This window comes from Rhinoraja longicauda, chromosome 4 (genome assembly GCF_053455715.1).
Source record: "Rhinoraja longicauda isolate Sanriku21f chromosome 4, sRhiLon1.1, whole genome shotgun sequence".
Taxonomy (NCBI): Eukaryota; Metazoa; Chordata; class Chondrichthyes; order Rajiformes; family Arhynchobatidae; genus Rhinoraja; species Rhinoraja longicauda.
Window position 1 is genome coordinate 19,374,643 of NC_135956.1, and position 17,793 is coordinate 19,392,435.

Consider the following 17,793-nt stretch of genomic DNA (forward strand, 5'->3'; position numbering starts at 1 on the left):
CGTTGGTAATGACAATTATACGTGCAAAAACAACTTGGATCATAGTGTGCTTTAAATTTGGACTGCAAGTTTATAAAGGAGCCTTGTGGGGAAAAAAACTCCTACGAACGAAAAACGGAATGATGGAAATCTGAAATTTAAAAACAAGAAATGTTGAAAATACAACCCGGCAGTATCTGTGGTGACAAACAGAATTAACAGTAATGAAATTTCAGTCTTCATATTTTGTTTACATTAGACTAAACTCTTCTGGTCCAGCCTCATCATTCAACAGGATAATGCTGCAGATGGCTGATCACTGACTTAACTATCCATTCCCCATATTGGTTATAAATTGTTAATCACAGGTTTATTATTTCCAATATTAGCATCTTATCTTCAGAATTTTAATCTTTAGATTATGCACTCCAATGTGAGATTCAATAACGTGCAAATAATGCAAGTATTCTTTGTTCCTCATAATTTAAACAACTTCAAATCTCCTTATTATTGGGCTTAAAAGAAATATGCCTAAAAGAATAAAGTACTTGAAGTAGTAAGTCATATATAATGATGGAGGGAGAAAAGTGCAGTTCAAGTTTTAAATCAATATACTTCATCTGAAGAAGGGTCTTGACCTGAAACATCACCCATTCTCTCCAGAGATGCTGCCTGTCACCTGGAGTTACTTCAGCTTTTTGGGTCTATCTTCGGTTTAAACCAGCATCTGCAGTTCCTGCCTACACATGCTTTATCAGAACAACTTGTATAAATCCATGAATTCTAAATAGGTCTTTTTGTAGGGTGGCCAATAAATGTTGGACTCTCTTATCCTGCCCAAATCTCAGAAAATAAATAAGTGAAAATTCTATGATGCCAAAATTTTACAATTCAGCAATTTTTTTTTGTTTAAATTATTTGTTTTCTAACTCTGTGCTTTCAGAAATAGAACACCCTGTTGGGGGGAAAAAACAGCTGAGAAATTTGACATTGGGTTTCAGTATGTCTATCGACCTTTTCTCATTGAACATAAAAGGAGACACCATTTCCTCATTGCATTCCCAAACCAGTTGTTTGTGCAAGGGAATCAACATGGCTTGTACCGTGTATTTAGGATCAGGACTTATCATTTACTAACGTTTAGTTGCTGGCTACATATTGCAATTATTTACATTGAACTGGAATTGAACATTGAACATAGAATATAGAAAATTTCAGCAGAAGAACAGGTCCTTTGGCCCACAATATCTGTGCAGAACATGATGCCAAGACAATTTCTTATCTTAAGGCCATAAGTGACAGGAGCAGAATTAGGCCATTTGACCCATCAAGTGTACTCTGCAAATTCAATCATAGCTGATCTATCTCTCCCTCCGAACCCCATTCTCTTTTCTTCCCGTAACCCCTGACACCTGTACCAATCAAGAATATATCTATCTCTGCCTTAAACATGTCCATTAGTGGCCTCCACAGCCTTCTGTGGCAAAGTATTCTATAGATTCACCACCCTCTGACTAAAGAAATACCTCCTCGTCTCCTTCCTAAAGGAACGTCCTTTAATTCTGAGGCTATGACCTCTAGTCCTAGACTGTCCTGCTAGTGGAAACATCCTCTCCACATCCACTTGATCCAAGCCTTTCACTATTCTGTACGTTTCAATGAGGTCCCCCCTCATTCTTCTACACTCCAGCGAGTATAGATGCAGTGCCGTCAAACGCCCGTATCCTTTGACAACCTTACTAATCAAGAACCTATCAATGTCCGCTTTAAAAATACCCCAACTCAGCTTCCACAGTCATCTGGCAATGAATTCCATAGATTCGCTGCCCTTTGGTAAAGAAATTCCTCCTCATCTTTCCAAATATATGTCCATTTATTCTGAGGCTGTGCCTCTGGTCCTAGATTCTCCCACAAGTGGAAACAACCTCTCCACATCCACTCCATCTAGGTCTTTTGTTATTCGGTAAGTTTCATTGAGGCCACCCTCAACCTTCTAAACTCCAGCGAGTACAGGCCCAGAGCCATCAAATGCTCAAAATACTTTAACTCAAACATCTCTGAGATCATTCTCGTAAATCTCTTCCGGACCCTTTCCAATGGCAGCACATCCCTCCTTGGATATAGAGCCTACAACTGCTCACAATACTCCAAATGCTGCCTGACCAGTGCCTTATAAAGCCTTAGCATTACATCTCTGTTTTTATGCTCTAGTCCTCTCGAAATGAATGTCAACATTGCATTTGCCTTCCTTACTTCTGATTCAACCTGCAAATTATCTTTTGGGAACCCAGCAGCAGCACTCCCTAGTCACTTTGCACCTTCAATTTCTGGAATTCTCTTCCCATTTAGAAAATAGTCTGCCAAGCTCTGTTCGAATTTTATAAATCTCAATTACATCTCCCTCATTGACTATGTTTGTTTTCACTAGTTTAGAAAATCTGATCTCCTCGTACAGCAATCCTGCTGTTCCAGTTCCAGGAATCAGGGTCTCTTGAACCTTTGTTGAATTCCCTGTATGACAAGTATATACTTTTTTTGGAGAAGTGGACCAAAATTGCACAGATACTCTAGAGGTTGAGTATGTGTACAAGAACACTCAAATCACTTTACATCAAACTTCTCAATTTACAACACTTGAGTAACCTGCTGTCTATTATTCCTACCAAAGTGGATAACTTCATATTTATTCACATGATGCCAAACATGCCATTGCCTTTTCCACTTGAGTCACCTTGAGTTTTTCTTTCTCTTCCCATTTCCATCCAGTTTAACATCGTCAACAAACTTTATGCCTCATCTAGCTTTTTTAAATTAAAAGATACAGCATGGAAACGGGCCCTTGGCTCACCGAATCCATCAATCACCCATTCACACTAATTCTATATTTTCCCATCTACTCCCTACACACGAGGGGCACTTTTACAGAGGCCAATTAACCTACTAAACCCACACATTTTTGGAATTTCTGGGCAAGAGACTGTGCATCTACCCGATCTATTCCTCTCATGATTTTATACACCTCTACAACTGTCTCCAAACTGTGGCCCGTGGGCCACATCTGGCCCGCCGTGAGATTTTATCCGGCCCGCAGCAAGCACGTTCCGTGCTGCGGGTTCTGTGGTAGTGTGGGAGCTTTTTGTTTTAGTGGCCTAGATGAATGGTGGTTTATTGTCACGTGTGCACTGCACAGTGGAATTATTTTAGCATAGATCACGACGGACACAATGCGTGGGCCAGTAGGAGATGGGCCGGAGCTGCGACGATGGCGAAACGCACGAAGAAAGTGGGGATTGTGGGCAAGTACGGCACCAGGTACGGAGCGCCGCTCCGTAAAATGGTGAAGAAGTCAGCACGCCAAGTGCGCCTGGTCCTTCTGTGGGAAGACCAAGATGAAGAGGCGAACTGATGGATCCTGCATGAAGACTGAGGCCGGAGGAGCTGGGCCTACAACACCACCTCGGCTGTGGCGGTGAAGTCTGCCATCCGTCGCATCCGGGAGTTGAAGGATCAGTGAACACTGACTGGGAATCTCATGTGTACGTCTTCAAAGTAATAAATTAAAGTTTAACAAAACGACAACAAAAAAAAGTAGGAGCGGGGTAATGGCTCCAGCGCTGGATGTACTGGAGCGGCTCCCGACCCAGGCGAGCCCCAGGCTGCTGCAGGGCCTCCTCCGTCGACCTGGACTGGCTTGGCCCGTCGATCGACGTCCATCTCCTCGCCCGACCGACCGCCTCTGTGTCCCGGAGGAACCACTTTCTGCAGCTGACCTTTCAGGCGCTGGAGGCATTACCTCTCTCCTACTGGCCCACTCACCGTGTCTGTTGTCACCAGCGGCTCCCTCCTCGGTTCTGCGGTCTTCAGGGCCGATCTCGGCGGCAGTTTCTGAACTTACACTTCAGGTAGGCTATCAAGTTGATGGTTTTTATGCAGCTGCCGACTTAATAATTTTAAATGTTAATGATTTCTTAGCGGAGTGCCCACCCGCGAGTCACTGCGACGGTGACACCCATGTCAAGTCAAGTCAACTTTATTTGTCACATACATACACAAGATGTGCAGTGAAATGAAAGTGGCCCGCGGATTGTGCTAAAAGTACAAAACAGAATAGAATTTTTTTTTTAACACAAAAAATAAATTAATACAGTAAATTAAATTAGTCCCTGGTGATATGAGAGTTAACAGTCCTGATGGCCTGTGGGAAGAAACTCCATCTCATCCTCTCTGTTTTCACAGCGTGACAGCGGAGGTGTTTGCCTGACCGTAGCAGCTGGAACAGTCTGTTGCTCGGGTGGTAGGGATCCCCCATAATGTTGCTGGCTCGGAATCTGCACCTCCTGATGTATAGGTCCTGCAGGGGGGCGAGTGTAGTTCCCATAGTGCGTTCAGCCGAACGCACTACTCTCCGCAGAGCCTTCCTGTCCTGGGCAGAGCTATTCCCAAACCAGATTGTGATGTTTCCGGACAAGATGCTTTCTACAGCCCCAGAGTAGAAACACTGAAGGATCTTCAGAGGGATTCTGAATTTCCTCAACTGTCTGAGGTGGTAAAGGCGTTGCCTTGCCTTACTCACCAGTGCGGCAATGTGTGTTGTCCATGTCAGATCCTCTGTGATGTGGACTCCCAGGTATTTAAAGCTGCTCACCCTATCCATAGTATCCATAGGGGGGATCTTATTGAAACATATAAGATAATTAGGGGATTGGACACATTAGAGGCAGGAAACATGTTCCCAATGTTGGGGGAGTCCAGAACAAGGGGCCACAGTTTAAGAATAAGGAGTAGGCCATTTAGAACGGAGATGAGGAAGAACTTTTTCAGTCAGAGTGGTGAAGGTGTGGAATTCTCTGCCTCAGAAGGCAGTGGAGGCCAGTTCGTTGGATGCTTTCAAGAGAGAGCTGGATGGAGCTCTTAAGGATAGCGGAATGAGGGGGTATGGGGAGAAGGCAGGAACGGGGTACTGATTGAGAGTGATCAGCCATGATCGCATTGAATGGCGGTGCTGGCTCGAAGGGCTGAATGGCCTACTCCTGCACCTATTGTCTATTGTAATCCCATTTATCTCCAGTGGCGTGTACGTCCTCGGATGTTGAACCTTTCCAAAGTCTACAATCAGCTCCTTAGTTTTTGTGACATTAAGGCTGTTGTCCTGACACCAGAGTGCCAGATCAGCCACCTTCTCCCCGGTAAGCCATCTCATCGTTATCGGAGATCAGGCCCACCACCACAGAGTCATCAGCAAACTTGATGATGGAGTTGGAGCTGAACCTGGCCACACAGTCATGTGTGTACAGGGAGTACAGTAGGGGGCTAAGGACGCAACCCTGGTGGGATCCTGTGTTCAGGGTGAGGGGGTTAGATGTATGTCTCCCCATCTTGACCACTTGGGGCCTGGCAGTGAGAAAGTCCAGGACCAAGGCACACAGGGGAGTGTTAAGCCCCAGTTTCAGCAGCTTCTCAGCCAGTCTGGTGGGGACTATTGTGTTGAAAGCTGAACTAAAATCAATGAACAGCATCCTCACATAGCCCCCCCCCCCCGGCTGTTAAGATGAGAGAGAGCGGTGTGCAGAACCTGGGAGACCGCATCATCCGTGGATCTGTTCGGACGGTATGCGAACTGCAGCGGGTCCATATTGCGAGGGAGGAAGGCACAGATGTGGTTCTTGATCAGTCTCTCGAAGCATCTCATGGGCCACAGGTCGATAGTCATTCAAACAAGCTGGAGAGGCATTCTTTAGCACTGGTACAATGATGGATCTCTTGAAGCATGCAGGGACCACGGACTTGGCCAAAGAGAGGTTGAATATTGTGGTGAGTACTGGAGCAAGCTGAGTGGCACAAGACTTTAGTACTCGCCCAGATATGCCATCTGGGCCTACAGCATTCCTTGTGTTCACACCGCCATTATCTCATGTATTTCTATACTGTCTGCATGCCCACTGGTGGTCACTGTATTTTTTCTGTATATTTCAAGCTCTTTAAAAAAATTGAATATTATTTATTTGTTGCCATATAAACCTCATTAAATTTATAAAACTGACATTTCTTTATTTTTTCCTATGGCCTGCAAAAATGTGCCAAATATATAATGTGGCCCTCATGCTGAAAAGTTTGGAGGCCCCTGCTCTATAAGATCACCCCTCATCCTCCTGTGCTCCAGAGAAGAGAGCCAATCTACTCAACCTCTCCCTATAGCTCAGGCCCTCTAGTCCTGGCAACATCCTCGTAATTCTTCTCTGTCCCCTTTTCAGCTTGACAACATATTTCCTATAACATGGTGCCCAGAACTGAACACAATACTTTAACTATGCAGTATCATTATTTTTAAGGGATCCACCCTGATGCTGAACACCATATTTTCCTAATATAATTATGGGTGGCATTTGGTTGCTTTTTGTTTCTTATCGATCTGACAGGATCCGTACCCGTATTTACTGTTCCATTTGTGTTCTCTTTTAAATGAGAAATGAAGAAACATAGAAACATGGAAAATAGGTGCAGGAGGAGGCCATTTGGCCCTTTGAGCCAGCACCCCCATTCATTGTGATCATGGCTGATCACCCACAATCAGTAACTTGTGCCTGCCTTCTCCCCATATCCCTTGATTCCACTAGCCCCTAGAGCTCTATCTTTTAAATTCATCCAGTGAATTGGCCGCTACTGCCTTCTGTGGCAGAGAATTCCACAAATTCACAACTCTGGGTGAAAAAGTTTTTTCTCATCTCAGTCCTAAATGGCCTCCCCTTTATTCTTAAACCGTGACCCCTATATCCCTCACCTTGGCACCAGGCAGAAAATATAATTTGACACTCAGAATTGTGTTAAAAGATATTGCATGTTCTCCCATTATTACTCTTTCCCTCTTTCTACCACACACTGACTTTTGAATGCCGCCTCATTTATTGTGCTGTCATCAGCATTCCCCGTTTATCAACTGTTTTAACTGTTTTCTCATAGATAGCAATTTCATTGTATTGGTTGGGTTGAAGCCGTTTCTGTGGAATGTCAACCTCTGCTTTGCTCTGTATACCTTTGGTCATAGTAACCACATTTGGAACTTGCACTTCTATAAGATGTGATCAAAGCATGTAGATACTCCTTTCTTCTTGCACATCAGACTTGTAGCCTAGTAGGCTCTATGATTAACCATATAACCATATAACAACTACAGCACGGAAACAGGCCCGTTCGGCCCTACCAGTCCACGCCGACCACTCTCTCTGACCTAGTCTCATCTACCTACTCTCAGACCATAACCCTCCAATCCCCTCTCATCCATATACCTATCCAATTTACTCTTAAATAATAAAATCGAGCCTGCCTCCACCACTTCCACCGGAAGCCCATTCCATACAGCCATGGGTATTCTGATATAAATTTATTGTAGAAACAAATTTATTGTAGAAACACTTATCTTAGGCACTTAATGTGTACAAGCACCCAGATTGCCATAATTAAACACATTAATTTAATATTGGACAAACCATTAAAATGTTCAAATACCTAAATCAAGATTATGCATGTTTGTACATTGCCACAAATATTAGACATTAGTAACTGCACCTTGTTTCCTCTTTGCACTGAATAACAACTGGATTCTCAGCTTCAGAATCTCTCTTCAACATCACTGTGTGTGAATATTTCTCATTAATTCCATCTGTTAACAACAGAAATACATGAAAACATCTCAGATGATTCTCAGGTTTTCCCCATCTAGAGCTGAAGGGTGTTTCTGTACTTGGACTACTTTGATGTAGGCAACTTGTAACTCTAGATTTTATTTTAGTCATTTTATAACCTGTCTGTAAAGGAAATTATTTCTACTTTAATTCAGCTCCTATGATCAGTCAACTATAGTTGAAAAATATTATGTATTGTTAGCTGGGAGGGAAGATGGTTTTCTTGTTTGGCACATGTTCTATGCACATGTTCAAGACCACTTCTTCCAGCCTGAATGTTTATACCTCTGTCATAAATGCTTTAATGGGTGTCTTCCAGGAAAAAAAAGTTAGGATCGATCCTGACAGGGACGTTCATGCTTTGCTAAAGTCCAGATCTGTGGCTTTCAAGAAGGGTGATTCCCCAGTGCACAATAAGACTGGCAGACATCAGTTAGTTAAAATTGGTCATAACATTTCTTCCATGCTGACCCGAAATATTGGTGCCCCTCAAGGTTGTGTGCTCAGTCCCTTCCTCAACTCCCTGTACACCGATGACTGGGTGGCCAAGTATGGCGCCACCTCGATCTTTAAGTTTGCTGGTGATAATATTATTATCGGCCGGACAAAATACAGCAAACAGGATATCTATCTGGTCAATTTCTGGACCTTAATATTTAGCGGTGGATTTCCATTTTCCAGAAACTGCTGCCATATTTTCTTCATTACAATGATGATCAATAATGGCTTCATGAAAGCAAAATAGGTTAGAAATTCAGTAGGTTACTCAACATCAGTTTTCTTTTTTTTAGCTTCACTAGCAAGTTTATTATCCATTACAAATTACGTTTCAGAAGGAGCTAGCAAATCATCTTCCATGTTTGTAGTTTGGTGAATGTATTGTCACAATGTATTGGATTCAGAATAGTAAATTTCATTGTCGTTTGCCTTTGCTGAGAGAACTTTTGTTGTCAGGGATGGTGTTGTTCAGCAAAGGCAGATTTAAAAAGATTTTTATTATGCGAACTTTTCATCATACTTTTTAGTGAGTGAGTCTGCGAACACGTGGTATTCTGCTTCTGTGCATGTGCTGCTAACAGATTGCAGCTCCAACTGGGGTAAATTAAAGGGTTGAACGGTGTCCTATTTTTCCCCATTGATTAGTTCTGCTTCAGCAAGAGCTTGTTGGATTGAGGATTGGAGCAGTAGCATAATCTTAATTACCCAAGCATACTATGGGGTTGGTCAGTGGTAAACCAGTGAATAAAGTGTTTCGAGTCACATAAGCTTGTGTTAAATGGAAATACATTTCGGAGCATTGTTGGATTTGAGAGTGATTCACCAGCGAATGCAGCGCCGGAGACTCAGGTTCGATCCTGACTACGGGTGCTGCACTGTAAGGAGTTTGTACCTTCTCCCCGTGACCTGCGTGGGTTTTCTCCGAGATCTTCGGTTTCCTCCCACACTCCAAAGACGTACAGGTATGTAGGTTAATTGGCTGGGTAAATGTAATGTAAATGTAAAAATTGTCCCTAGTGGGTGTAGGATAGTGTTAATGTACGGGGATCGCTGGGCGGCACGGACTTGGTGGGCCGAAAAGGCCTGTTTCCGGCTGTATATATATGATATGATATGATATGATTCCTTTCAGTTGACTGTTAAAAATGTTTTCTCCGTGTCAGTGAAGCTCATATTGATGGATGCAACTGTTTGCATTTTCTTTTGGCATGCCATAATGCAGATTTTGTCAAATATGTGTAAGTATGGAAAAATCCACACTTCAATTAGGGGAATGCTTTAACCACTAGAAGAAGGCAGCTGAGCCTAGAAATGCAAGAGTATGTCATTTAGACCTTCAAACCTGTTTGTGGCTGGTCTACCTCAGTGACATTTTCCAATACTGCAGGTGCTGCAGATCCCCATCAATGGTCTATACTCAATGTGCAAGCCAGACTTCAACCGTGACCCGAATCTCCGATTTTGCGCTGAGCAGATGCACTGGGCGAGGTCGGACCTCACAGGCCGTTTTCTATCAAAATATTTGAATATGAATTAACAGCATTAAAGCTCAAGAAATACCTGACTAAAGTGAATAGCTGATGCTTAAAGCCTGTTTACGGGCAAAACCCCCCCTCATTTATTTGTAATGGAAAAGTTGACATAATTCAGATTGTAATAACTGAAGAGATATAATGCTGTTGGGGGGGGGAGGGTTGTGGAAAGATGGAGCATGGTGATTTATTAGCATATTTTGTTGTTTATTGTGCATTGCTAGTGTGAAATCATGTATTGGTACTTGATATCCAAACATTTATCATTGCTACTGTGTAAAATGTGTATCAATGTTAAATTTTGTGTCATTTTGGCCACTATAACCAAAATACTTTTTCATCTTTTTTAAAATTGTTTTATCCTTCTGATTTGATTGTGGACCCATTCTGTTGCGTTTATTGTATTAATTATATTATTTCAGGCAAATGTGTTCCGATGATAAAACAATGCAATTTCAATGTAGGAGTTTTAGTTGGTAATAATTGGTACTGCATCCCAATTGAATGTGGGTGATCAAAACAAGGGTTGACCTTTCTCTATCCATTCCTACTGCTCTCCCAAAAATGTTCTTTGGTGCTGATTTATGATATGGACATCATTATTTCTGGTAAACACTAACTGCTGTTTGCTTTCCAAATGATGTTTTTTAACTCGCACAAAGTAATATGTATTGCTAAATGCTATTTAGTACATTTTTCTTTCATTTGATAGGTTGATCCGGACAAAGAATGGCTCAACAAGAGGTGAACCTTCAGCCAAAAAGAAATGTTTGGAAGAAAAGGTGACATTGCCTCAACTTAGGTTTAGAAAGCAGTCAGCTGCTCCATTACGCAAGACATCCAATAATCAAGGAGCTTCAAAATCACTAAGAACAACTGTTACAATGAACAGATTGTCATCAAAAACAATGACAAAGCTGAAGGGTAAAGCAACAAAGGTCATTAAGAAAAATGATAGGATGGTTCCTTTGAAGAAACCTTTATTGAAAAATAATGTATCATTGAAATCTTCCCAACAGAAGAAGTCTGCTGTCTCTCCAATATCCAAGAAAAAATCTGACAAACTATTAGCTGGTAGAAAAGCCACACGGAAACTGAATAATGCAAAAATTGTGTGTAGAAAAATCCAAGTGAAAGTATCACAGAAGTTACCTCAAAGGAACAGAACTTCTCAGGTACGACTTGCACACAAAGGCCTACCTATTTCAAAAAAGACTTGTTCTAAAAAGCTTTTAAAAATGTCACAGCAGAATTCTCGGGGAAAAACTCCACAAAAGACAAGTAAATCATTATCAAAACAAGAGACAAATTCTTTAAGAGCTACCACCAAGAAATCACATCAGAGCAAGAAAAATGTGAAAGTTCAATCTAAGTCTACTGTGAATGTACCCAGGAAGAAACCTGCAAAGAAAGATACAAAGTCTTTGAAAGTAACTGTGAGGATTTCCAAGAAACAACCTGTCAAAAAAACAGCTAAAATTGTGACACGCAAGAGTAATCGTACTAAACAAATAACTTCTCGTAAAGAAAATAGAACCGTAGTGACAAAAATTTCTTCAAAGAAAATTTCTGAGAAAATACAAACAAGTGCAAAATCTGTGAAGAAGTTACAACTGAAAAAGACCATGAGATCAGAGAGATTACGACGTTGCCTTGCAAGGAAGGATAAGCTTGAAGCTGATACTGCAAGAGCTCAAACCAAGTCTATTCGAATTATTTCAAAAGAGAATATCGAGCAGGTAGTTAATTCCAAGTTGAGGTGTGGGACTCAGCAAACTTTGAATGAAAGACAGACCAGGTTTTCTCGGAGACTGAATCTGCACCCACATTTAACAACAGGATCCCTCCTTTCCATTGACAGCGCATCGAGGAGAGCTCCCGCTCAAAAGAAACTGGGAAAAAGGGCCTTTAGTGACTTGTATCCTAAAAGTCCAGAGAATAACGGTCCTTTGAAAAAAAAAGTGAAAGTAGATAGTAAAGTTACAAGAACAAAGCCAGAGAACATAAAATCTCCAAAGAAGAAGGCTTCAGAAATTACAGGAAAAGTACATGGTAAAGGTGGGAGAAAAACACCAGTAAGAGAAGTTATGAAAGCTGCCAAAAAAAAGGACTCCAAAGAAGCGGGACCACAGGTACACGAAGGGAAAGGTGAATTGGGGAAACCAAAAAATAATCCTGTGGGTGATATTTTGACGGCTTCAGAAACTTCCCAAGAGCAGACCAGTAAGCCTGTTTGTCAAAATCATTCCAAAGCAAAAGTTAAAAGAGCAGCTTCATGTGCAACATTGGAAAGTGAGGCAAAATTGAAAGGTGTGGTTCAGAAACTGGCAAAGGCAACAAAATGCAGTATCAAAGCTATTAAAGAAAAAGCTGGAGTAGAAACATCAAATGAAAAGCAACAAAACAAGATTTTGAATAATGGCAGAGAAAATAAGAAAAAGATAAATATGAACAAGGCGAACAAAGATGAACAAGGTTCAAAGCAGCCTCCAACTATTCATAAATCAAATAAAAATCCAGTCTCTCGTCCTAAAACAGCAGTGAAAATCCCATGTCTAGAAGCTGATGATAATGCTAAGTGTAAACGACAAAGTATTCTTGAATTGTGTGAAGAAATTGCAGAAGAGATAGCTTCTGATACTCTAGATCTTTCAGTGAAAGAAGAGTCTACAAAGATTGAAGATAAAAATATCCAAAAAGAGCCAGAAATCATACAGCCTGCAGGTACTGAGAAAACGCAAAAGACAAAATCAATTTATTCCAGCCTCAACAGATTCCAATTTTCAGGCCAAAAATGTGCAAAACGTAAATCAATTGAGCAGCAAAAATCTGTAACTGCAAGGAACACTTCACAGAAAGGATGGAACAGTTGGACTAAAATTAAACAAATTAAAACTGATAAAAAAAAATTAGTTACCATCAATTCTGCGCACAACAAAGTAAGAAATGTGCAGATTAGGCAAGCTGTTTCAGAAGTAGTAGTTCAGACAATTAAGGTAAAAGAGAAACTGTCAAATGGGGTACCTATGCAGACCAAAGAAGAAAATGACACCACATATGACCAGCATAAATCAAAAACTGTTGTTTCTCCGTTGGAAGTTGGAAGAGCCATCAATAATGATCAAAGGTCTACAAAAGACAGTATACCTGAAAAAATTAAACTAGTGAAATTGTATGACGTGATTGAGGACGAGGCAGAGGCGGCAAAAATGGAAACAGAATCTGAGGCAGATGAGGTATTTTGCACTTCATTGAATACTTTCTGAATGCACTGTTTCAAACTCCACTTTTTCCACATTGTTATGTTACAGCCTTATTTTAAAATGGATTAAATTCTTTTTTTAGCATCAATCTACACACAATACCCCATAATAAAAAAGTGAAAACAGGTGTTTAGAAATTTTTGCAAAGTAATTAAAAAGATATAACTGAAATATCACAATTACATAAGTATTCAGACCCTTTACTAAGTACTTTGTTGAGGCACCTTTGGCAGCGATTACAGCTTCAAGTCTTCTTGGGTATGACACGACAAGCTTGGCACACCTGTATTTGGGTAATTTCTCCCATTCTTCTCTGCAGATCCTCTCAAGCTCTGTCAGGATGGATGGGGAACATCGGTGCACAGCTATTTTCAGGTGGTTTCCAGAGATGTTCGATCGAGTTCAAGTCCGGACTCTGGCTGGGCCACTCAAGGGCATTCACAGACTTGTCACGAAGCCACTCCTGCGTTGTCTTGGCTGTGCTTGGGGTCGTTGTCCTGTTGGAAGGTGAACCTCCACCCCAGTCTGAGGTCCAGAACGCTCTGGAGCAGGTTTTCATCAAGGATCTCTCTGGACTTTACTCCGTTCATCTTTCCCTTGATCCTGACTAGTCTCCCAGTTCCTGCTGCTGAAAAACATCCCCACAGCATGATGCTGCCGCCACCATGCTTCACCATAGGTATGGTATTGGCCACGTGATGAGCAGTGCCTGGTTTCCTCCAACTCTTGGCATTCAGGCCAAAGAGTTCAATCTTGGTTTCATCAGACCAGAGAATCTTGTTTCTCATGGTCTGAGAGTCCTTTAGGTGCCTTTTGCCAAACTCCAAGCGGGCTGTCATGTGCCTTTTACTGAGGGGTGGCTTCCGTCTGGCCACTCTACCATAAAAGTCTGATTGGTGGAGAATCAGAATCAGAATAACCTTTATTGTCATCCAAAAAAACAAGTCTTTTGGACGAAATTCCGTTACCCGCAGTCCAACAATAAGAGCAATAAAAATAAGCAATAACACACAATCACAAACCAACGCAAAACAAAAAAAAGAAACATCCATCACAGTGAGTCTCTTCCAGTCACCTCCTCACTGTGATGGGAGGCCAGAATGTCTTCTCTTTCTCTGGTGTCTTCTCCCGCGGTCAGGCTGTTGAAGTTGCCACGTTCCAGGCCGCGCCGGACGATGAAAGATCCGCAGCGGGCCGACCCAAGCTCCGCGATTCGGGGCAGGCGAAGACGCTGTCGCTGCACGTCGGGGCGGTCGTGGCTCCCGACATTGAAGCCCCCGCCGGGCAGAGAAAAATCCCGCGGCCTATTTCAGGCCGCGCCGGACGGTGAAAGGTCCGCAGTGGGCTGACCCGAGCCCTGCAATTAGGGGTGGGTGAAGACGCTGCTGCTGCTGGAGCTCCCGATATCGGCCCCCACCCAGGGGCCTGTGAGCTTTCGATATCCACGCGGCCCGCAGCCGGAGCCTCCGAAGGCAAGTTGCAATCGTTCTCGCAGCGCCACCACAGCCCCCGAAGGCAGCCAGCTCCGCAGATGGTAAGTCCGGTCCGCGGGCTCTGCAAACCAGAGCCCCAGGTGGTGCCAGCTGGAGGCCGCCAGCTCCATGTGTTTGGCCATTGGTAGACTGCAGCGGGAACGGAGACACCACCCAGAAAAAAAAGGTCGGGTCTCCGTTCGGAAGAGACAATTTTACAGTCCCTCCCCCACACATAGTACACAACCACAAAAAACACTACATCACATCTAAACACCACAATTAAGACAAAAAAACCCCACAAAAGACAAACAGACTGCAGGTGAGCCGCAGTTGCTGCGCAGCGCTGGCATTTTGCATTACAAAATGCTGTAGATATAGCTGTCCTTCTGGAAGGTTCTCCTATCTTCACAGATGCACTCTGGAGCTCTGTCAGTGACCATCGGGTTCTTGGTCACCTCCCTGACCAAGGCCCTTTTCCCCCGATTGCTCAGTTTGGCCTAGCGGCCAGCTCTATGAAGAGTCCTGGTTGTTCCAAAGTTCATCCCTTTAAAAATGACGGAGGCCACTGTGCTCTTCGGGACCTGCAATGCTGCAGAAATCGTTTTATGCCCTTCCCCAGATCTGTGTTTCGACACAATCCTGTCTCGGAGTCTACGGACAATTCCTTTGTCTTCATGGCTTGATCTTTGCTCTGACATGCACTGTCAACTGTGGGACCTTATACAGACAGGTGTGTGCCTTTCCAAATCATATCCAATCAATTTAATTTACCACTGATGGAATCCAATCAAGTTGTGGAAACATCTCAAGGATAATCAATGGAAACAGGATGAACCTAATCTCAATTTTGAGTGTCATAGCAAAGGGTCTGAATACTTATGTAAATATGATATTTCAATTATTTCTTTTTAATTACTTTGCAAAAATTTCTAAACACCTGTTTTCACTTCTTCATTCTGGGGTATTGTGTGTAGATTGATGATTAAAAAAATGACTTTATTCCATTTTAAAATAAGGATGTAACGTAACAAAATGTGGAAAAAGTGAAGGGGTCTGGCTACTTTATGAATGCACTGTATTTTCTTTCAATTGTTCAGTACGTTGTTATTCAGAGTACTTTGAAATTACAATGCAAGTGATCATTCTGCCCGCCATCTGTAAATGTTAACCAGATTTGGCTTTCTCCATGACTTTCTACTCCTCGTGCAAGAACCATGTAGTTTCATTCTTGTCATAGTGTAACTTGTATTTATTTCAAAGGTAGACACAAAATGCTGAAGTAACTCAGCAGGACAGGCAGCATCTCTGGAGAGAAAGAATGGGTGACATTTTGGGTCAAGACCCTTCTTCAGATGGATGTCAGGAGAGTGGGCGGGACAGAGATGGAATGTATTTATTTCATTTGCAGTCAAAGTAACTGCAGTGTCCAATTCATGAAGTGGTGTGAATCATTCGCGGTAGACTTTTATCTCATAGTTATCTAGAATCCCTTGCCCATACTGCACATGGTACTCCAAGCGTTGTCTCGCTGTGGTCTCACCTGTCTAACCACTTCCAAATGCCATGCAATGAGGCATTTGCCTTTCAAATTGCTTGTTTTGCCCACATGGTAATTTGCTGTTTTACAAACCAGCATATCGGAGTTCTTTTATTTGATAGGTTGGTCTGCATGCTAAGCAAGTTCCAGTCAATATTTTGGAAGTTAAAACCACCAGGACAACTCTGTTGCTTTAGCATCTTTTGGTAATCTCTCCACATATCTGTTCCTCTATCTCTTGCTTTCTATTTGGGGGGCCTATAGTACATTCCAATTAGATCGCTTGCGCCTCTCTTCTTTTTAAGCTCTACCTTTATTGCCTCAGTGGACAAATCCTCCAGTGCGTCCCATATGTGACACCTTGATTGTCTCCATGATCCACCTGTTTCATCTCTAGCCTTTGTCCAACCATCTGCCTGTCAACAATCCCCCTGCCCTGTATCCGCCTATTACTTGCCATAAAATGCTGGAGTAACTCAGCAGGTCAGGCAGCATCTCGGGAGAGAAGGAATGGGTGCCGTTTCGGGTCGAGACCCTTCTTCAGTCTCGACCCGAAACGTCACCCATTCCTTCTCTCCCGAGATGCTGCCTGATCTGCTGAGTTACTCCAGCATTTTGTGAATAAATACCTTCGATTTGTACCAGCATCTGCAGTTATTTTCTTATATTACTTGCCATATGTCCTTCCTTTGTTTATTGACAAAGGGAACTCCAGGCGAGTGAGCCTCACGTTAGTGGTAGGGAAGCCATTGGAGAGTATTCTTCAGGATAGGATTTTTCCCCCGTTGGAAAAGAATGGATTAATTAACAGGCTTTGTACATGGTAGGTCGTGTCTTACTAATTTAGTCAGGTTTTTTGAGTAGGTGATGAAGATAATGGATGAGAGTAGGGTAGTAGATGTTGCCTACCTGGATTTTAGTTAGGCATATGATAAAGTCCTCTGGTAGGCTTATCCAGAAGATTAAGATGCACTGAAGTATCAGGTTGTTTAGATTCTGAACTAGCTTACTGACAGAAGACAGAGTTGTGATGGAACGATAATATTCAGGCTGGCAGTTTTTAACCAATGGAGTTCCACAGGGATGTGTGCTGGGACCTCTGTTTGCGATATGCATAAACATAGATGGGTTAGTTAATACGTTTACAGGTGACACCAAGATTGCTGGGGTTGCAGACTGTGAGGAAGGCTGTCAAAGTGTGCAGTGGCATATAAATAGGCCACAGAAATCGGTGGAGCAATGGCAGGTGAAGTTTAATCTGAGCAAGTGTGAGGTATTGCACTTTGGGAGTTTGAATGTAAGAGCAAAATTTACAATGAATGGCTTGACCCCGACCAGTATTAATCTACAGAAGGATTTTTGGGTCCTAGTCCATAACTCTCTGAAAGTGGCAATGTAAGTAGATCAAGTGGTAAAGAAGGCATAAGGTATGGTTGGTTTTGCATTCGGCCTGTCACCGCTGGCGACTCGCCAGCAGCCTCACGAGAAGGTCAATAAGAACTCCAAGGTCAGACGCACTAATTGGCCTTATCTGCTCACGGGTTATGATTGGTGAGAATGTAGGTAAAGGGGGCTTCTGGAACAAGCGTGACACAAGGTGTCTGGCTCAGCTAAGTGTCGTTTGTTCTTTGCTTTCTGTCGTGGGATTCAGTAGATCCTACAGTACCATGTGGGGCTGTGTAGCTGAGTAGAAATTTAAATGTCATTGGTTCCTTATGATCATTAAATTAATGTAAGAGCAATACAAAGCAACACTAAGTAGATCAGTCTGAAGAAGGGTCTCGACCCGAAACGTCACCCATTCCTTCTATCCAGAGATGCTGCCTGTCC

The 17,793-nt window shown here is 42.6% G+C and overlaps 1 protein-coding gene across 1 annotated transcript in view; it reads left to right on the forward strand.

Annotated features, from left to right (window-relative positions):
• The window catches only part of LOC144592621 (uncharacterized), a 33,497-nt gene that overhangs the window by 580 nt on the left and 15,124 nt on the right, over window positions 1-17,793 (forward strand). The window contains exon 2 of the mRNA XM_078397300.1: window positions 10,401-12,924. Coding sequence (XP_078253426.1) covers window positions 10,401-12,924 — 2,524 coding nt within the window. The remainder of the gene's footprint in view (window positions 1-10,400; window positions 12,925-17,793) is intronic.